This window comes from Lissotriton vulgaris, chromosome 7 (assembly GCF_964263255.1).
Source record: "Lissotriton vulgaris chromosome 7, aLisVul1.2, whole genome shotgun sequence".
Lineage (NCBI taxonomy): Eukaryota > Metazoa > Chordata > Amphibia > Caudata > Salamandridae > Lissotriton > Lissotriton vulgaris.
Genome location: NC_141695.1, coordinates 577,873,366 through 577,895,804, shown reverse-complemented (window position 1 = coordinate 577,895,804; position 22,439 = coordinate 577,873,366). Strand labels below are relative to the sequence as shown.

Genomic DNA, 22,439 nt, shown 5'->3' with positions numbered 1-22,439 from the left:
GTTCACAGAAGCCCCTATGCAGGGTTTGGACCAAGCCCCAAACAGGATGTTTGTGAGGGCTTCATTAAATAGGAGAATCGGTTCTGAGGGGATCACTCTGGACTGAAGCACCTCTATCAAGATGTTATTCTTCCCTGCCACTAAGGGTAGGCTAAGGTCCAGGACCTCGGCTGCCCTTCTCACCACCATAGGTAAAGAGGCTTCCTCCTGCTGGCGTCCACCAATTCCTCATACCAGTCTATATTAGGGTCTAGAAGCTAGTATTTATCAGGGTTTAGCAACACCTCCCAATCTTCCCTGAGTTCCAGCTCATAGGAATAGGGCTCCGGCTTGGAAGTCAAGGCTCAGAATGGGAACATCACAGGGAGCGAAGGCATTGGAATTGATACCGGGGAAGATTGAAGTGGTACGACTGGCGCCTGTCCCCATCCATCTGTGGATCTAAGGGGCCAAGCTGGAGCCGGAACCGCCTGCTGAGATCCAGTAGGGGCCCCTCTTGAACTTGCTGGGCTCAAAGGCGCTCCAGAAGGAACAGGTCACCCAAATATGAGGTGTATGGCCTCACAGAACTCTTGGAGTGGTGGTCACACTCAAGGCACCAGAGTCAAACAAGGAATGGGTCGGTCGCCGGGATCTGTTGGTGACAGGCGCCGCAGGGCTTGAAGACTGATTTCCTACTTGACATTCTGCCACACAAGACAATATCAAAAAAGACCAGCTAAAAGTTGAAAAAGCTCTGTGAAAATTTGACGGGGGTAGCTCCCTCTGGATCTGCCCAGATTGGCGTGGAAAGAAATGAACTGATATCAGCAGGATGGAGTGGCACCTACACAGCCACTGCACACATTACTACCTGCTTGTCTGTTTGGCTATGTACAACATGGACGTTGTGTTGTCTGTTCTAATTAAGACCTGCTGACCTGTCAATCTGGGAAGGAGCTCTTGTAAACCTAGTCTTCTAGAATGGAGCTCCAACACACTGATGTGGAGCTTTTCATCTGTATCTGATCAAAGGCCTCTGGTAGAAAGCACTTTCTGGTGGGCTTCCCATCGGTCTATAGACGCATCTTTGGTGAGTAATAACCTTTCCGTTATTGGCAGAAAAGAATGGCCTGCATATAGGTTTTCTGGAATTCTCCAGGAGATCAGAGCTAGTTTCAAGCTTCTTGTGATGTGGACCATATCTTTCCGTTGCAAATCCAGCTCTTGCTGATCTCATAGAAAGCCTGCAAAACAGAATGAGACATATACATGATGTTGTCATACCTAGCATGGGCTTTTATTGCCTCACTTTGATTGATTGCATTTAAAGCATCCATCGCTGCGTCACTAATGAAAGAAGAGGTTAGTCCCCCTTCCTTTAGGTTAGCTCTTGCTATAGCCTCAGGAATAAGGGGGCAGTAAAATTGCATGTGCAAACGGGTTTAGTCTGGGCCATGTACTTACACTATTTTGCAATCCACAAATTTGCAGCTTGCAAAATAGTGTATTGCGACTCGCTAAGAAAAAGGGGCATTCCCTTCCTAATAAAGACCACAGAGCCATGAATTAATGTTTTGCAACCGCAAAACACTAGCAAATTACCGCCCTTTTCAAGAGGGTGGTAACGAAGTCGCAAATCGGAAGGGGTGGGACCCCTTTGTGACTGGTTCCAAAAATAATATTTAAGGACAGTCAGTGGTCTCAGGGACCACTACCTGCCCGTTAAAAACAAACAAAAAAGTTTCAAATTTTTTTTTTTTAAATGCATTCAGTTTTCCTTTACGGAAAACGGGCTGCATAAAAAAAAAAAAAGCTGCTTCATTTAAAAGCTATCCCAGACATGGTGGTCTGCTGAGCCCAGCAGGCCACCATCCCTGGGAGGGCCTGTCATTCCCAATGGGCTTGCAAATTGCGAGAGGCTCAATATTCATGAGCCTCGCAATTTGCGACCCCATTGGGAATCGCAACCCATGTTAAACACACAGTTGTACATACAAATTAGTGCCTCGCAAATTGTGAGTCGCAGAGAGTCGCAATTTTCATGGTGCTATTATGCACGTCCTACATCTGGCACAAGATTCAGTAATGGGGCTCTATGCCATGCCACATCTAACCTATAAATCTAGCTGGGAGTCAGGCTCTCTTCTAATTATAATTGATTCATTTTTGTGAGGAACCGCTCTTTCTACCTGCAGACCTCCTGTAAGCTTGCCTTTTGATTTAGATTAAAGGAGTATTCATCATATCCAGATGACCTTTGAGGATAATAAGGGCAGCCTTCACCTCCATACTGGTTGAATCCTGCTCGGAACTTTTGCAATATTCATGCCCAAATGCATTTCCTGTATCAGAGTCGGTTTTTCAGGCCTTGCAAAGCTTCATCAACATGTTTAGCAAAAAGTTATTCCAACAAAGGGCATGTCCAAGATATAGATTGAACATCAGTATGGAAGGCTGTGGATCTTAACCAGTCTTGCCTCTTTCGCACAGTCCCTCCTGGCAACCGCTGACAACCTGCATTTGAAACATCCTTCACCCAGTCACTAATAAAAAAGGTTAGTTTTCCTTCCTTTAGAATAGCTCTCGCAGTTTCCCTCATCCTCTGGAATAAGATTCAGTAATGCCCCATCTGGCGATCATAACTACCTAAAAATCACCAGAGCACTGACTGTCTTAATTGAGGTAACTCTGAAGACCAGATTGACAATACGTTTGCTATCCTTGTCTGGTAGACTAGATGATTGAGTTATTGGGGTCTTGGTTCTTCTTCGAGCCTCTGAAGCAATTACTGAATCCAGTGGTATGACTAGTGAGGCAAGCTGGAGCTGAATCCGGGGCTTTGTATCCCTCATCTATGTGGTATGAGCTAGGCTCTTCCTCATCCTCCCCACCCTCGAAGTTATATTCATCATCATTTTGCTGTGAGGAATGTGAGGATAATGAAGAATGTGCAGGAGATATATGAGGTGATATGTGAGGAGGTATAGGAGAAGGAGGAAGAAGAGGTATAGGAGAGGAAGGGTGCATAGGAGATGTTGCACAGTCCTTCTTGGCAGGCACCACATGAGTGGGTGGTGCCTCTGCTGGTCTCTTCTTGGGAGTTGTAGTGCCCACATGACCTGTCTTTGGGTCTATATAGATCTTCTTTTGTTGAGGATCTAGTGTAAAAAGTTCCTTCTCTTCTACAACCTTCCTGGGCTTCGACAGAGGTTGTGGGATTTTTTTAGCATTGGGAGGTGTTGTAACATCCTGTGGCAAAGTTTTCTGTGCCGAAGGTGTTGTTTTCGGCTTGGTAGGCATGTTCGAGGGTTTGGGTACCTCCGAATCAGGCTTCTTTGTCTTCTGCACTGAAGAGGTAGAAGTGGACGGCTTCGGAGCCTGTGCTTCTTTCGGTTTTGGTACCGGTACGTGTTTATCTTTCGGTGCCGGTACGATTCTCGGCTTCAGTACCGAAGGGTCTTTTGGCTTCGGCGCTGAGGTGTCTTCATTTTTCGGTGCCGATGAGAGCGGTTTACTCTGTGTCGAGGCACTAGAAGGCTTTGTTAGTTTCTTCGGAGCCGGGCTCAATGGCGGGGCTGTTGAAGTGGATTTTTGGTCTCGACTGGGCACTTTGGGCGGAGTGCTGACCTTTGCCTTCGGTTTGGGCAGGGTATGCGGCTCATGGGCACTAGTACTCACGCGCTGACCCGATGGAATGCAGTCATCTGAGTCGTCTGCTTCTGATACGATCTGGAGATCAGGAGAGTCTTCTTCGGGAACGAGGGGAACCTCTTCGTCGAAGATATCCTCCGGTGCTGGGGCTGATCTCATCTCGTGTCGACTGGCCCTCCGATTTCCGGATGGTTTTCTTCGATCGGAAGGACGCACAGGCTGTGCAGGTCGACTCATGTTCCGGCGATAGGCAGAGGTTACAGACCTCGTGGTGATCGCTATGTGGGAATTTTGCCTGCCATTTCAGGCATTTCTTGAACTGAGTTCTTTCCATGTGGTGTAGGCCGCACGGCGACGATAGGTATAACAGCCCACTTCGATGACCGGAATGGAAGTTATGTCATCGAAAAGCCTTGTCTTCGATGTCGAAGGTAGTTTGTTTAGGTTTTTGGAAGTTCTGTGCTTCGAAGTTGCTGAAAAATATTTTTCTGGCCGGAGTGGAGAAACTTTCATCCGAACCCAGTGGCGGAAAAAAACAATCTAAGGATGGAGTCGATGCCCATGCGCACTGTTGTCCAAGGGATGAGTCACCCATCTCATGACTTCAAAGACTTCTTCCAAGACAACAACAACCTGCAATCATCCGAGCCCAACACCAGGTGGCGGTATAATGCTAAGGTGTACAATCTGCAGCTCATATGCCTCGAACATAACATTCCAATAAAGCAGGGAGAAAGAAAACTCATTTGAAAATTGCTTTAATGCATCATAGAAATCATACTCCTGCAAAGAGGAATGAAAAACATTGCCAGCCCATAAACTGTGTTGTAGAAAAATTAGTATAGAAAGCTGAAAAGCTAACCCACAAACACACAGATAAAAACTGGCACTGTGCCTTTAAGGCAACCATAACATCCAACTTCCCATCATGCCTCCCCTGGAAGAGAACTAAGATTACAGGTAAGTAACGTAACCTTCTATTCCAGGGGATCCTCATCAATAGTCATAAGCACATGAATCGAGTAGCAAGCTCATCCTCTCTTCCTGCGGGCAAGTGACAAGAACAACAGAGTAGACATTGTTAAAAACATCAATGACTCCAATCAGGCTAGCATTTGAGCAGATTCCTTAAGGAGGCTTGGCCTACTTGGAGTCAGAATCCAGACAGTAATGTCTAGTAATGTCTAGTAAACGTGTGTACCGATTTCCAAGTTGCAGCCTGGCAAATCTCGGCAATCGGCACATTGTGTAAGAAAACTATAGTAGCCACTTTCTCCTAGTCTAGTGCACATTAGGGGAACCAACAGAGGCTTGTTCGCTAATTGATAAGCCAATTTAATGCAGGGCACTATCCACCTCGAAGTGGATCGGTTGGAGGCTGGAAATCCCGTCCTAACAGAAGCATAGTTTACAAACAATTGATTAGACTTCCTAACTGATTTTGTTACCTCCAAATAGAATTTAAGAACCCTCTTGCGGTCTAGCGAGTGGAGAGACCTTTCTGCTGGTGGAGCAGGATTTGGAAAAAAAGGAGGGAAGAAAAATCGTCTGCTTGACATGGAAGTCAAACACTACTTTTTGTAAGAAAGAAGGGCGAGTTCTCAAAACCACCCTATTGTGATGGAAGACCATATACGGTTCCTTAGAGCAGAGCGCCTGGATTTCACTCCCACTGCGTGCTGATGTTATAGACACCAAAAAAGCCACTTTCCATGTAAGGTGCTGTAAAGTGGCTTTATGAATGGGTTCGAAAGGAGGACCCATCAATTTGGACAGAACTAGATTCAACTCCCAAGGAGGAGAAGGACGATGGACAGGGGGATAAACCTTCAACCCCTAAAGGAAATCCTTGACCACCTGAAGTTGAAAGAAAGGTTGGGTAGGTGACTTTCTGTAGGCTGTAATGGCCTCCAAATAAACCTTTCTAGAAGTGTACTTTAAACCAGATTTGGCTAAATAAAATGGATACGGCAAGATTACCTCCTCTTGCCCGCTAGTCTGACTCCAACCATTACGTACACACCATGAGTAAAATCTTTTCCATTTAAAGGAGTAGGAGCTCCTTGTGAATAGCCTCCTTGACTCCCTCAAAATGACCATGCAGTCCTGAGGGAGATTTGAATGTCCATACTGCAGGACCTCAGGAGCATGCTGCCAAGCTCAGCGAGGGAAGACTGGGGTGTAGAATTTTCCCACTCATTTTGGTCAAAAGGTCTGGCCTGCACAGGAGTTTACTGTGCGGACAGATCGACAGTTGCAGTAGGTCCGGATACAATCATTGGCAAGGCCAGCCAGGTGATATCAGGATCATCTCCATCCTGGATCGGACGAGCTTGGTCACCACCTTCGGGATGAGAGGTAAGGGCGGAAAGGCGTATGCACACGTCCCGGACCAGTCTATCAAAGAGCATTCCCTCTCGTTCCTGGTAGGTAAAATCTGGAAGCGAAGGCGTGGCATTTTCTGTTTAGATTGTCTGCAAAGAGGTCTAACTATGGCTGACCCCATAGATGAAAAATGTCTGCCACCACCTCGTCATTGAGCACCCAATCCTCTTGTTCTTCGAAGTGCCAACAGAGAGCGTCTGCCCGCACGTTTTGTTCTCTGGGCAGATGCACCGCTGAGATCGAGAGGTTCCTGGCTAGAAGCCAGTGCCAGATCACTTGAGATTCCAGTGACAGCGGGCGGGAGTGCGTTCCTCCTTGCTTGTTTAAGTAATACATTGTGGTTGAAGTGTCCGTTTGTACCAGTAACGATTCGGACTGAATCAATGGCTGGAAAGCCTTGAGGGCTAAATGAACAGCCGCAGTTCTAACATTTTTATATGATCGGTCTGCTCCTTGTTCGACCATCAGCCCTGAGTCTGCAGTTGACCCAGGTGCGCCCCCCCCCCCATCCCTGAAGATAAGCATCCGTGATCAGGGATTGTTTTGGGAGAGGTTGATGGGACGGGAGTCCCACCAGGAGATTGTTCGATTGAGTCCACCAGAGAATGGATTTCCTCGCTGACTGAGAGGAGAATTCAGTCTTCCAAACGTCCAGAGGATTGGTCCCATTTGTCCTCCAGATCCTACTGCAATGGTCTCATCCTCAATCTGGAATTGGATATGAGAAAAAATGCAAGAGGCCATCGATCCCAGTAGAGATGCCACTTGCCTCACAGATGGTTGATGGGCTTGGAGGATGATATTACACTTGTTTATCATTGATAACAGTCTCTCCTCTGAAGGAAACTTTTCCTAGGCCGGAGTCCAGTGTGGCGCCCAGATAGGGGAGCGTTTGAGTGGGCTGATGGACTGATTTCTTCATGTTCATATGAAGACCCAAGCGGTGTGGCAGATCTAAGCAGATGTGATAATAGCTCTGCACCATGTGAGGAGATGATCCTTTCAACAGCCAGTCTCCAGGTATGGATACACAAACAGGCCTTGGCGATGTAATGCTGCGGCCACCACTGCCATGCATTTTGTGAATACCCCATGGCTTAGATTTGTGGCCGAACGGCAAAACTATGAACTGGTAATACTTCGCGCCTACCATGAATCTCAGGAACTTGCGATGGCATGAAGAAATTGGTATGTGGAAGTATGCATCTTGGAGATCTACCAAACACATCCAATCCCCTTTCTATAGATGTGGATATATTTGATGTAGCAGCAACATGCAAAACGTCGCCTTTCGGATGATTTTGTTCAGAGATCTAGGATAGGTCTGAACTTGTGCGCTTGGTCTTCTTTCGGTACAAGGAAATATCTGGAGTAAACTCCTTTTCCCCTTTGAGCAGGAGGAACTCTTCTATGGCTAGTTTCTTTAGAAGGGTTGACACTTCCGGACGTAGAAAATCCAGGTGATGAGGACATGATCTTACTGGAGGAATGTCTCTTGGAGGTGGGCAGCAACGTATCGCCTACCCATTGCGCAGTATATTTAGCACCCACTGATCTTTGGTGATGTTGCGCCGCTATGCAATGCAATTTGAGATACTTCCTCCCACAGGAGTGAGCAACGGTGCTAGGTGAAACGAGAACTCATTGCTTGTATGGAGCTATGGATGCGGAGGAGGATTGCTGCTGATGTCCACCTCTGCCTCTAGAGGAACGCCGGCCTTGGTACTGCGACTTAGATTGTTGCTTATGTGACCATGGAGGGGTTTGAACCCTTTGTTGGTAGTTCTTACGATTATAAGGCCTTTAGCGATGCCTGAACTCCTTTTTCTTCTCTAGGCCGACGGCCTTCAGTGTATCCGATTTGGCCTTCATTCTTGCCATCTCCTCGTCAGTATGTGATCCAAAAAGGGAGTTACCAGAGAACTGACAATTTAAAATACCCTGCTGAGCTTCTAGTTTCAAAGCAGTTAGGTGCAGCCAAAATGACCTCCATACGCATGTTCCGCGTGCATAAGAATGCGCAGCCAGAGAAGCTCCGTCCGCTGCTGTGCTGATCACTTCGTTGGCCACCAGCAGCCCCTCTTGGATAATTTCTGCGAAAGCTTGCCAATCCTCCTTTGGTAGCTTCTCCTTAAAGCGCTCCAATGAATCCCACAAGGATCGGTCGTATCGGCCCAGCAAGGCAGCAGCGCTAGAAACCTTCACAGAAGATGCTGTAGAGCCACAGGCCTTTCTCCCCCAAGAGTCCTGAGCTCTACTCTCCTTGTCTGGAGGAACTGAGGAAGTAGAAGCAACAGCATGCATTGTCTTTGCTGCTACAATGATAACCGAATCCGGTCGAGGATCAGATTTCAGAAACAAAGGATCCGATGAAGCCGGTTTATATTTTTTCTGGATCCTAGCCGGAGCTGCTTCAAATCGAGGATGGGGTGAGAAAAACATTAATTACTGGCTGAAGAAGACCGGGAATCAATGAGAGCAATGGTCTAGCCGCAGATCACTAATGGAGAGTCCAAAAAATGATGGATGTAGAAGCTTGAGGTGCTGACATTTCTATATTAAGCTTCTGAGCCCCTCTAGCAAGGACATCGTGGAAGGTGCTAACATCATCAATAGGTGACACTCTTGAGGGAGGGCTATCTGTAAAGGTAGGAGAGTAATTGCTTTTTGAAGAGTGAGTGGAGGAAGACTACCATGATGGCGTTCTTCGTTTATGATGAGCATGAGCTGGTCTATGCTCAGGAGATCTGCCTCGGTGATCTCTGGTCCGAGTAGTAGGAGACCTGTCTACCTCCTGCACCAGTCGTCGTAGTGGAGATCTGTGCAGATGACTAGAATAGGTGGCAGGCTGCTGTACTTGGACACAGGGTTCCTTCTGGCAATGATGAAGGGGCAGAAGCCATTGAGGCAAAAAGTGCACCAAAGGAGATTTTTGCCTCTGTGGTGAGCTTCTTGGTGATTTTCTTGTCTGCTCTGGAGAATGAGCAGAAGAACTTCTGGATGTTGGGAGCACCTGACGAGAGCTTATCACTGAAACAGAAGACACTCTACGGTCTTTGGAGGCTTAATTTCTCCTCGAGGAACGATGGGACGTCGATGGCGAGTGTCTCAACGTCAATCGACTATGAGTCACTAAAACTAGGGATCTTCTCCTCGATGTCGATCTTTCATTATTTTTCGATGTTGAATGTTTTGACGTCGAACACCTGGACCTCACAGATTTCGCCTTGGAGTGCATTGGAGAATCCAACGAAGTGCAAATGGACGGAGAAATCCTTCTCGACGTTGTGTCCTTAGACCTCTCAGATCTCTCTCTCTGTGCTAAGTGTGTAATACAAACCAGCAGAGTGGAGATCTGGGCACTTCTTGACGTCGACGGAGACCGCTGTCTCGACGTCAAATGTAGTTGTGTATACCTTACATCGGGTCTTGGCGACGAATCTTTCCTCGCTGTCAATACAGGTCTAGACCTAGACGTTTAACGTCGCCTGGTTGACGTCAACGGAGGTGTTTGTCTAGACGTTGAACGACTTGCCTCTGGTGACGACGAGGCATATCTCGACGTAGACCGCCGCCTGGTTGACGGAGACTCCTGCTTCGCCGTCGATCGCCGATGATTTGGCAACGGTGGTACATCTCTCGACGTCGTACATCAAACCGATGCAGACAGACTTCTCTATTGATGTTGGCAAGCACGCACCAAAGAGAACGACTCCTCGATGCAGAGGATCTGACGTACCGGTTGTCTCTGTTGACGACTGATGTTCCCTATGGCGAGCACGCTGTCGATGGTCTTTTTTCTGCGCATTTGTTGCCGTTGAAGGTATTTTCGGCACCGAGCCCAACCCCAAAGGAGAGCCGATTGGAACCTTACTTCTGGAAGAAGATCTGGCTTACTCCTTTCTCTTCTTCACCGGAAACCTGCCCCTTGAAGGTGTCTTACCCTTCTCAGCCAGTCCATAGAGGCGAATCCTCTCTGAGTTCTCTTGGACCAAGACTCGCAAGTCTTGGGAGAGCGATCATTAGGAAGGCAAAGGACACAGACAGGATGGGAGTTTGTTTTGGCCTTCTTCTTGCCACAGGAAGGGCAAGGATCAAACAGAGGGCATTTTTGAGTGAAAAATAATGCTCAACTCTCAAAAATAGCAGAAAAGTACTCCAACAGTAAAAAAAAGTTGAAGTAGAAAGCTTATGAGAAAAAGTAGAGCGCTGAAGTAACCAGGGTCCTGACAGAAGGAGCCCGAAAGAACTGACCTGTCACCCCCTAAAGCATGAAGGGAAGCTAGGGGAACCTAACTCTTTCAGGCACAGACATCCCCGCACAGCAGATTGATCGCTGTCGCGGGCGGGTGTTTCTCAGCCCTGCCGCCATTTGCCGGAACCACAAGACACGCCCACTTGTACTGGCCACGCCCCCTCACCAGGTACAAAACGTGCGCTGAATACGAGTGCAGCATTATAACTGGACCCTCCTGAGGCGCAGCCGGGAGTAGTGACAATTGGTGTATTTTACTTTGTAATACTGTGTTTTTAAAAACAAAACTTACCGATACCCTCAGCACCTAACTTTCAGGCACAGACATCCCCGCACAGCGGATTGATCGCTGTCGCGGGCGGGTGTTTTTCTCAGCCCTGCCCCCATTTGCCGGAACCACAAGACACGCCCACTTGTACTGGCCACGCCCCCTCTTTGCACTCTCCCCACTTCCATAAAGGATGTGCATTCACCGGAAGCACAGCGGACGAGCGCAGCGGGCGTGACGTTTGCGCGCCGAAGGCACGCTTAAGTCAAGCTCGTCTGCGCCGAGACCGGGACCAGGCCCACCCCTCTTGCCCGACTTATCCCGGATAGTGAGACTCCGATATAGTAGGGATACCCTGATAATGCTGGATCCACTGGCCGGCAAAGCAACCTGCCCACGTTTAGCCCCTAACAAAACATCCAAGGATAAGAATCCCTCCCCTAACTGCCTAATTTGCCTGCCACATATCAACCCCCGCCCACTCGAACCATTATTTAAATCTGACCAGGCCTCAGGCAACAGGCACATCCCGCTAGACAAGACATCGTATACAGAACAAGGACATACACCTAAGGGAGAGTTAAAAAGTGGGTTACTAAATGTTAGATCCCTCCCAAAACATGCCACCGAGATACAGCTATTGATCAAATCCAGCAACCTGGATATTCTGTTTTTAACCGAAACATGGACGGTGGCCAGACTAGAATCAGATCTGGGGCCGGCATGCCCAGTAGGGTATAGGATTGTTCACAAACCTAGGACCGAGGGACGAGGGGGAGGAACGGGAATCATTTTCAGGGAAGATTTGAACATTGCAACATTGGACATTGATACGGTCTCATGTGTTGAAGTTCTTGGGATATCGATCAAGCATGATTCAGGCCATTGCCTTACTGGCCTAATCTGCTACAGGCCACCGGGGTACATTAACGCTATGCAACAGCAGGAACTGATCGCGGTCATTAACAACCTGACAATCTCCCATAGCAGACTATTGATATTGGGAGATTTTAACCTGTGGACCAACGGCCAACTAGACACGGCTCTTAATAATACAACTAGTAGGATGGCCAGATCACCATCTCTTAACATTCAATATCCACACTCTGGTTAATATAGGGCTGGCAAACACGCAGATCAGGACCTTCATCAGTCGTGACTGGAAGGGACTATTAAAAAGAAAAAAGGAAGAGGGGACTGACCTCTTTCAAGTGGGGACCTTGTTTAACCCAGAAAACGATATTACCACGAACTATCGCCTACTATGCGATGAGGTAACCAGGAAACTTGATCATATCGCACCAATGAAAGTAATCAGAAAAAGAGGCAACCCTTCCGCGCCCTGGTACAAGGAAACACTGAAAGAGCTAAAAAACGTCTGTAAAAAGGCGGAAGGGCACTGGAGGAAAAACTATATAGAGCAGGATAGACTACTCTGGAGGCAGACAATAACTCAGTACAAGAAAGATTACCACAGCCAAAGTAAACTATTTGGCAGATCTAATCTTAAAAAGCTCCAACAAGTCACGTGACATCTTTAGGATAGTAAAAGATCTGTCCCATCCTGAATGTGCTCATAGCAAAATCAAGCCCTCACAGGAACTATGAGACGGTTTGGCCTCCTTCCAGGAAAAGATTACCAAGATAATTGAGGGCATGAAGGATGCCCCCACCTCCCTAGTGCAGCGTAAAGCAGCACGGAGAATGGGAAGAAGAGCGAAGGAAAAGAAGGACACCCCATGCCAAAGGCTATCTTGGATAAATTCGAGACTCCGACAGAACAAGAGTTTGCGCATACAGCCCTAAATATAACATCGGGATCCCCACTGGAACCTCTACCTCACAAAATAGTAAAGGAATTTGGGGCGGAACTCTTTCCAGTACTTCGTCAGCTATGCAATCAATGCCTCGACACAGGTATCGTACCGAAAGAATGGAAATTGGCAGTTGTCACCCCCCTAGTGAAAAAATCAAACTTGGACCCCAATTGCCATAAGAACTACCGACCTATATCGCTCCTGCCGTATCCAATTAAGATCATGGAACGGCTGGTTAGCAGATCTTTGTCCCTCTTCCTGGAAACTAACAACATCCTTGAAGAGGAGCAATTCGGTTTCAGACCAGCCCATGGGACCGAGTCAGCTCTGCTGATGGTCCTGGACAACCTGCGAATGAGGGCGAACAGGGGAGAATCAGCAATCTTAATTTTGCTGGACCTGTCCGCCGCATTCGATACGGTGAGTCATGACATCCTGCTGACAAGGATGTAAAGCTTTGGAGTTGAGGGAGTCGCGCTCGATTGGTTCCGCTCTCATCTGACGGACAGATGGCAGGCAGTAGCACTCCCTCCATACCAGTCTGAGTTTGCTACAGTTCCACACGGGGTCCCACAGGGGTCTGCGGTCAGTCCGATCCTTTTTAATGTTTACATGCAACCCCTGATGGGCATCATCAAGGCTCACGGCATTAGCGTGATCAACTATGCGGATGACACGCAGCTGATGATTTCACTTGATGGTGTTCATGCAGATTCACTCGAGACCTTCCACACCTGCATGCTGGAAATGGCATCCTGGCTAAATAGTAACTCACTACAGTTCAATAGTGGTAAAACCGAGATAATGCACTGCAAAGTAGGTAGAATCGCTAGAAGCCTGCCTGCTTACTTTTGGCCTCCGGAGTCAGGGGAGCTACTAACTCCAGTAAAATCAGTGCGGAACCTAGGGGTCAGCTTTAATGACAACCTGAGTCTAGAGACCAATGTCAACAAGCAGGTGAGCAGCTGCTTCGCCTTAATGCGAGGCCTTCGAAAGCTGCTGCCCCTCCTTCCAGCACAGACTAGAGCCATCATAGTCAGGAGCACTATTCTCAGCCGCCTGGACTATTGTAACGCTCTGTTACTGGAATCGCCTGCTTATTAGATTTCCAGACTTCAGAGCATCCAGGCGGCAGCAGCTAAAATGGCACTTTCCTGAGGACGAAGATCCTCCACCACTCTTGCACTGGCTGAACTACACTGGCTGCCCGTGCATCAGAGGATCCTCTTCAAATCTCTATGCACTGTCTTTAAGGCAGTGCATGGGATGGGCCCCTTACCATTACAAAATAAATTTAAACGGTATGAACTCACTCGGACCCTTCGATCCTCCTCCACTATTCTCATCAGTATACCTAGGATCAGGAAAGCCACCCATGGTGGCAGAGCCTTTAGTATAGCGGCAGCCCATCTCTGGAATAGCCTCCCTATTGCTATTAGGAAAACAGGCGAACTGATGGCTTTTCGAAACAAGCACTGGCGTTGCCAATAGGTCTCGCAGTAGGAAAGTTGGAGCTATTACAATTGCAAATAATGCCTTTTATTTTTGTTTTCATTTTAAAAACATAAAGGGCTTTGTCATTTACAAAACCAATAGCTCCAACTTTCCTACTGCGAGACCTATTGTGCACTGCACAGTGTGGGTGAAAGTGGCCCTGCGTGTGGGCGAGTGGCCCTGCGTGTGGGCGAGTGGCCCTGCGTGTGGGCGAGTGGCCCTGCGTGTGGGCGAGTGGCGTTGCGTGTGGGCGAGTGGCGTTGCGTGTGGGCGAGTGGCGTTGCGTGGGCGAGTGGCGTTGCGTGGGCGAGTGGCGTTGCGTGGGCGAGTGGCGTTGCGTGGGCGAGTGGCGTTGCGTGGGCGAGTGGCGTTGCGTGGGCGGGTGGCGTAGCGTGGGCGGGTGGCGTAGCGTGGGCGGGTGGCGTAGCGTGGGCGGGTGGCGTAGCGTGGGCGGGTGGCGTTGCGTGGGCTAGTGGCGTTGCGTGGGCTAGTGGCGTTGCGTGGGCGAGTGGCATTGCGTGGATGAGTGGGGTTGCGCGTGTGAGTGAGTGGTGTTACTTGGGTGAGTGGCGTTGCTTGGGTGAGTGTGGCATTGCGTAGGTGATAGTGGGCTTGCGTGGGTGTGAGTGGCGTTGCGTGTCTGAAAGTGGTGCTGTGTGGGTGAAAGTGGCACTGCGTGGGTGTGAGTGGCTTTGCGTGAGTGAGTGGCGTTGCGTGGGTGAGTGTGGTGTTGCGTGGATGATAGTGGGCTTGCGTGGGTGTGAGTGGCGTTGCGTGTCTGTAAGTGTTGCTGTGTGGGTGAAAGTGGCACAGTGGCACAGAGCCTTTGATGTGGCCTGGCGCAGGAGAAATGCTGCTGCTGCTAATTAAATATAAAAAGTGTTTAGGGACTCACGGCTGACAAGAGTAACAAGGCAGTGCTGGGAGGGGGGCTGCACACCAACTGAAGTGCTCTGGTTGCACGGCCTGCGGCCGGCCGTGTGAAGTGATAAGCCTTTGAAGTACACAGGCATGCTGTGACGGAGGTGTGAGAGGTCTGGCAGGGAACAGATGGCCTGGCTATGATGCAGGGGGCGGGGCAGCGCTGGGGAAGCCTGTGGGAGGGTGATTGATGCCTTTGATGTGGGGAGGGAGGAGAGCCTTTTGCGAGCCTGCAGGAGAAATGCTGCAGATGCGCGTGCATGTTTAATCACGTGATTCACGTGAACTTAAAGAAAACCGCGGCTGAAAGCCCGTGGTTTGAAGTGGATTTTGCCGACTTGAATTCTCCCCATTTTTCCATTCCTGCGGAATGGTAAAGGCGAGACCTAAAAAGGTAAAGACATGGCTCTTCCCCAAAGTCTAATTACCCCAGAAGCAAACTGATCACCCATCCTACTCATGATGCACATCTGTTTCAGTTATACTCTCACAGCGCCAGGATGCCCGTAGGGTTGCAGAGCGCTTTATAAATAGCATAAATAAATAAAATAGGGGTCATGGCTGCCTTAAAGGCACAGTGGGAGCTTTATTCTGTGTTTCTGTGGGTTAGCTTTTCAGCTTTCTACACTAATGTTTCTACAATGCAGTCTATGGGCTGGCAATGTTTTTTCATTCCTCTTTGCAAGAGTATGTTTCCTATGATGCATTAAAGTACTTTTCAAAAGTGTTGTCTTTCTCCCTGTTTTATTGGAATTTTATATATTCATGCAAATGAAATTCTTACAATGCCCAGCCTTTACTGTATGGAGGGCTGCATTGTGTTTATTGTGATAAACATATATATGTATATGTTTTGAGAGCTACATATATGTTTTTTATCTGTTTTGGGGTCCCAGTGCATGGGCCGGAATATTCATGTGTTTATGACTATTGATGAGGATCTCCTGGAAGAGAAGTAATTCGATATTTTAAAAGTTTTGAAAAGTAATGTTTACAAAAAAAATTGGAAAAAAAGATGTTCTCACATGGAAACCTTGAATAATCGATAACTGAATACCTTCTTGAAACTGGTAAGACATTTACTCTACACACTTTTGAAACCTACTGGTGTTTAAGCTACACAGTGGTCACATACCCAGGAACAATGTCAATAAATAGCAAGGCTTATTGGTCTGGCCCAAAGCTAAGCAAATTTGATGCAACCCTCTCGCATATGCCTATTCCACCCAAATTATTTATGTGCAACCCATAACCATATCAGAGTTCGTGTTAATTAGCTTCAGAGTTTTGGTTGAAGGGTGTGGTCAGGAAAGATGCAGTGAAAAGATATGGTACAACAATTGGTTGCTATATTCAAAAAGAAAGAGGACTCTGCACCACGATCAACATTATAGTTTCTTTGATACACATCAAAAATGTCATTTGAGGTTTGCACAAGTTAGCCACAAGAAATCTTGGCAATTACACATTTTCAGAAGACGGCACCATCGTTGAAATATCTGACAATCAAACAACGAAGACACATTCAAAAAGACCTATTTCTCTTTTTTTTCCCCCCTTCTTTCCGCCACTCATGTATGCTCCATGTAAATATATATTTTTTTATACACAATAAAAAATTACAGAAATAAAAAAAAACAATAATGAAAGTATGCAAGAGAAAGATCTTATGGGTGTCACTGACCTTTGGTTTTTTGTTCGGCAGCCTGAAAATAAAAATACAACAATATTACAAGAAACGTTTTCACTGTAAAGCAGAACTCATTCTAGGGCTGAAATAGAAAGCGCCTGTTAAGCAAATTTTTGACATACATTTTTTCCAATGTTGATAATCGGACATTTAACCCCTCCCATGCTCGTGACGGAGCCTCGGGTGGGCTGTGCTGTTGACGGAACGGTTCCGTCACAGTCACTCGCCGCGCCTGCGCGGCGCGAATTCCGCGTCTGCACTGACGTTCTGAAGCGCGGGCGGGGCCGTGACGGAACCGTTCCGTCACAAGCACAGCTCACCCGTGTGCCGTGACAGAACGGTTCCGTCACAAGCACGGGACCGCCGCGCGGCCCTGCCTCCCCCTTAGCACTGCGGCGGAATAGCCACCGCAGTGATGGGGTTAATAGGACAAACTAAATATAGATGATGGTAACTTGTGCTCCAAGTCATTCTCCAAAACAGCACCTCTTAACTGGTCCTCCAAGCCGCAATATGTATTACCCCGGGTCTGAAGAGACATGATCATCTTATTCCTCATCCTAATCGAACTCCATCAGCTCACCATCTTCAAAACCGTCAGCATCACTTACACAGCCACCAGGACCAGCCCTCCTACTTATCTTGCAGACAAGCTCACCATCTCTGATGGTTTTCAGCACTCCCACTGCAAAGCTCCATCGAACTAAGAAGTGTAAAAATTTAAAAAATAAGGCAGCAGGTCTTTATGATCTACGCACCCAGGATCTGGAATAAAAGCCCTGTATCCATCAGGACTTCCCCGATGCTGCTAGAAAAGAGTAGGGCTCATCCCAAAATATATTAACAGCGATATCCCGGATACCTCTCCTATTACCCATTAACTGTATGCTTGTCTTTGACGCAGTACAGCTCTACACTCTCTTCTGGCTAGGTTTGGGCTACGGAAATACCATACAGTGACTCACTATTAAAAACAAATGACAGCTTAAGGTAGTGCCTTCTCATGACCGAGTGGAATAACAGATGTCTTTCTGTGTGTGTCAATTGTCTGACACAGGCAAGCCTAGTCTCAACATTATTGTGCAATAATCAATTCAATTTACTTTGCATTTACTTCCGGTCATGCTGCCGTGTTCCAGCAGCGGAATGATAGGCTTCACCAGGAGGAACCAATATAATCTTATTAATGGCAAATGATTACTACTTTCTCTTCTTCTTTGAGAAGTCTTGTTGATGTGGATCATGACGTGCAAACCTTGTCAGATTCTTTGACAGATCGAAAAATTAATATATGTAGACGTCGAGCTAGGAGCAGCCACTCACGATTGCGAAGACTTGCGAGTGTACACCTTATTGTTTTGAAAATGTGGTTATAGCTGGATGCCAGAGCTCATAAATAATGACCCAGCCAAAGTCTTCATTACAGATTTGAAAGTGGAATTTAGCATTTAGCTATTCTGTGCTTCTTCAGTGACTTTCAGGACACGTACTTTTACAAGCATAAATGCTTTTAAAAATTTAGATTTCTACAGACCTATTTTACTGTACTGAAAAGGTGGCACTGGTTAAGATGGGGCTCGCACTACATAGACTGTATTCCAATTGTTTTCCAACTAGTTTTAGTTGGCATTCTTTTGTTTCCGAGTTCTTAAATTTATGGAATATTCTTCATCTCGTTTAATTTTGTCTAATGTTTTGAGTAATATTTTTTATTGCTGTGTTTAAACTGTATTTTAAATGTTAGCCATTCAATATTAAGGTACGTCTGTATATTTTGATTGTATATTCATCCATAAAATCAACAGCTATAAGCATTTTTAATAGTTTAATAAGCTAGTGAGGCACTGCCAGTCAATTATTTTTAGACCGAAGGATAAGAATTTAGAGCGTATAAAGTTGTATACTCTCAAATAGTACCCTGTAATCCACAACCCCAAGATTTAAATACTTGCTTCATCTTCAACTACAATCCTCGTAAATCTTGGTGATCTTGGAAAGCAGTTTTGTTTATGTAGTGTAGCAACACAAACGGGGTAGGCCAGTCAAGCTTGATCTGCTCTAAATGCACCTTCAAAAGTATCCGCATTTTAGTGCTTGCTGGTCTTTAGATTCTCACATGCGCTACAAAGACTAAGTAGACGGTACCCACAATCTAGTCTTCTGATGTGAGTACGATGCCGCAGCCCCTAATTTTCATGCGTGGCATTTGGTGCAGTGTCAGATTCTCAGGTAGAATTGCGCCTCCATGCACACAAATGTTTTAGTACTCTGCTCTCAGACAACTGCACCCTATCCAGGATCATACCTTATTACCAATTTAATATTCAAACACTAGATTAAGTTAGTTTGAGAAACACAGAACACTAAAGTCTAAAAATTCTATGCAAAGATCAGTGCGTCTGGGTCAATAATACCTTATGTTAAGCATTTAAATTCAGTGCGTACAACGTGGCAGTATTTTTTTTAAGGGATGTAATTCTTTATAACAGCTGTGAAGGAGATTCACCATTAGCAGTGAAGAAAAGGAGGACCAACTGTAAATGATCTCAGGCAAGCATTTTTATCTGATGTAGGCAATCTAACACGAGCAGCTATTATTGGAAGATGTGGAGAAGTTTACCAATCTCGACCGGTTAGGACTGGGAGCATTTGCTATAAATTACCACATGCAATGTAGATAAGAACAGTCAAAGCTGTTGAATGAATCCGACTGCTACGCTAAAACTATCTGCAAATGGACAGGTCAATGCACAAGTTTCCCACCTTTTTTTGAGCACCTTCTTTCTTTTTCTTTTCTTCCTGCTTTTTCTTTTTCTTTTCTTCCATCAAACGTTCCTCTTCTTGTGTTTCTTGTTCTTTCTCCCTGTGAAGGGAGAAGAGAAACAAGCTTTTGAATCAAGGCGAAACTGTTGAAAGCGCACTCAATTATGCATTAGAAAGACTGACTTGACCACACGTCTGTAATTTCATCATGTTATCCTAACAAAAAAGGTTAAATTAGGCAGCATGATACAATGGAGGGCATCACTTCACCACTAAGACCACAAAGTTAGCTTGTGGTACGAATCTAAATTCTGGATGCATGTTAATTAAAAAAGTGAATATTCTAAATGGTGGGTGCCAGCGATTAAAAATTGACAGACGTCAATGTTATAATATCATGTGAATGTTTCGCTATTTGCAAGTTTTAATTTTCTTCAATTGGAGTACGTTCTGCTAAAACTGCAGATCAATAGCACGTTTTATGTTTGACAAAATAGAAACCAATATTCTTATATCTCTAGGCGAAAAGCCACGGCAGAGCTAACGATAAAGGACTAAGATACAGATTCACTGCAACCTCCTGTTTCCAATGGCCGTGCTTAGCTCTGCCCTTATGCCATAGTGCTCTTTCTTTTAAATTAAAGGGCTTTTACGTTAGACGTCAACTGCACTTGTGCGATTCATGAAGTGGATATCGTATTTTTTTTAACTTTCTTTAGGGGAAAGGATCTGTATTTTTCAAGCATTAGCTAATTTTCCCTTGAAACCATTGCCTTGAGACATTGTCAATCATCTGAAAAATGAATGCCACAGGATACATGCCAACATTTTAGAGCAGGAAAGTGGAAGATTTTGATAAAATTGGGATTATGTATTTTTTCCATTGATATATTGAAAGAAAGGCAGTTTTAGGCTAGTGACAGCTGAAATAAAGCAAATTTGGCTTCAAAACACAGTCGTCTGAATCGGGTCAAATGGCACGTATGGCAATGATAAAGAAAAAATATAAAGCTGTTCGCCAGTGCTCTTCAACATCGGCAAAGAGAAAGAAAAACATGACAACCTATGTGTGTGCATGCATCATCCCATATGCGCATACCAAGACACCGGCCACGCATGGCGGTTCATGCTCGCTCATGCATTATGACAAGGTGGTCCCTTAGTTTTTGCTTTATTTTACTGTTCCAACTAAGATGTGGGTGCCTATCTGGGAGCAGTAAATGAAAAAAAAGATGTATACAATGGTGCAAAGCACTTTATTTATATATTTTTTTAGGACATGAGCGGGGAGTGGCCTGGTAGCAAATTGCCGCTGTTGGACCATCCCCCCATACCCCTCCCCCAAAAAAAGAACAGGACATGCCACAGTGCAGCTGGTAAGGGACAAGTAAATGGTAACAAACAACAACGGCAGAGAAGGCGGGGAGGTGCTTAAACTAAAATATAAAATAAAAGCTGACTGAGGAGAATCAGAGAAGCAACAGTTTAGCTGGGGGTGGGATTTTGAAGTGGGGGAGACAGAACAAGGGCAAAACTAACCAAGAACTCCGTTTCTCCAATCGGGTGCTGAAAGAAAAGGGATAAGGTAGGTTTTAGGTCTCGTAGAGAGACCTATTGCAGTCAAACCAGAAAGCTGAGTTCACGATGCGGATTTGTAGAAGTGCACGTGCTCGTGAACGCGCTTCTAACCCCCTGCCTTGCTCTTTAAAGGCTCCCATTACCATTTGCTCCTACCTCCCCGCCCACTGCTTCACACTTCACGGCCGCCAGGCCGTGACTCGCATTTCTGCCCAGCCCCCCTCCCAGCGCTGCCTTGTTTTAAGAGAGTGCAATAAGCTGATGCCACACTTGAAACATCACTGCCAGAAGTCATGTTAGAATAACTGTATTCTTGTGGCCAGACGAGGGAAGATCCGACCAGAAATGCATTTCTTGAACCAAAGCATTCACCTACATATCTTGCAGTTTCCTTTCACTTCAACGCCTGTCTCGTATACTTTTTCCAGGATCTGACCACAGCTGTACTTTGGTCTCTGCTTTCAACCTTATCTCTGTGTCCACCGCCTTTAGATCTGACCTCGGTGCAGCTTTTTATGACATTTCGCTGATCCGCTGTGGTTGAAGTTTAAGATTAGCTGAGTGTGCATAGCAGATGGTTTAGAATGTGCATACTCAGTGTACCCGGAATTCATATATTGCCTACTCGATCTGCGAGGGATGCTGCTCTGTTGCTGCTCATGGTGCAACTATTGTGTGCGCGCTGCAGTGTTGCATTGTTGCTGCGTGTGGTGTCCCAATTCTGTCTGTAATGTACAATGTTCTCGGTTTGGCAGAAGGCTTCATTACACCTGCCTCTGCCATTTCTCTTGTGTGTGTGAAATTTGCACTGATTTGAGGTATATACAGCACTTGCATCAAAGGAATGAAGGTGCGCTGTACTTGGCCCCTTCTCTGGGCTTCTTTTCTTCAGGACGAGATTGTGCATTAGACCGTCTTTTGCAATGGTTAGTCTGCTTTGCAGGAAAGGGTTTTGAAGTCCGCGGTTGCCTGAGCCTTGCCTCATTGTTGTTCATGGACAGAATCTCGATGACGTCAGACTATTCTGTTAGTGGACAATTGTTTCCACGTGTCATTTGAGCGCTGTGTTTACAAACATCGGTGACGAGTTCTCAAGCGCACTCTCGAAGGTCACATTTTCCTTATTTATTTTATTTTATTTTTATTTATGCATTTTTATATAGCGCAGACTTTACCCGAAGGCGTCAGAGCGTTTCACAATAGGAACAAAAAATTACAAGTGGACAAATTACTTCTGTGTGTTGCACTGTCCTAAGCAGGTACAGAGCAGGGTTTATTTAGGCAGGTGTGCATTGTTTCCATGGCGAGGCGCCCTGTGTTTATAGCGCTTCACTGCGACTCCGTACTGTTGTTACTAAATGTGGCGTAACTGAAAATGAAGTGCCCGTCGTCCTTACAATGTGTAGAGGGGCACTGACTTTCTCATGGCTCGCAGCGAAGCTTACAACTGAGCACTATAACTTCAAGGGGCACTTCGCGTATATGTGTTTTTTGTTCCTCAAAGCAGGAAATCTATACAACAGCATTACTTGTCGAACCTTAATAGTGTGGATTGTGTTGGAAACAAGTGCTCAATGTGCACCCCATTTTAAAAACACACTACTTAACACAAGAACGCGCTGCTTTCTGAATGTT

The 22,439-nt window shown here is 46.2% G+C and overlaps 1 protein-coding gene across 5 annotated transcripts in view; it reads right to left on the bottom strand.

The window, feature by feature from the left end:
- The window catches only part of TNRC6C (trinucleotide repeat containing adaptor 6C), a 948,409-nt gene that overhangs the window by 734,624 nt on the left and 191,346 nt on the right, over positions 1-22,439 (bottom strand). For all 5 annotated transcript variants that reach the window (XM_086930670.1, XM_086930667.1, XM_086930666.1 and 2 more), the window contains exons 2-3: positions 19,227-19,326; positions 16,458-16,479 (exon numbers count right to left, since the gene is read on the bottom strand). In XM_086930670.1, the coding sequence (XP_086786796.1) occupies positions 16,458-16,479; positions 19,227-19,289 (85 nt within the window). In that variant the 5' untranslated portion in view covers positions 19,290-19,326. The remainder of the gene's footprint in view (positions 1-16,457; positions 16,480-19,226; positions 19,327-22,439) is intronic.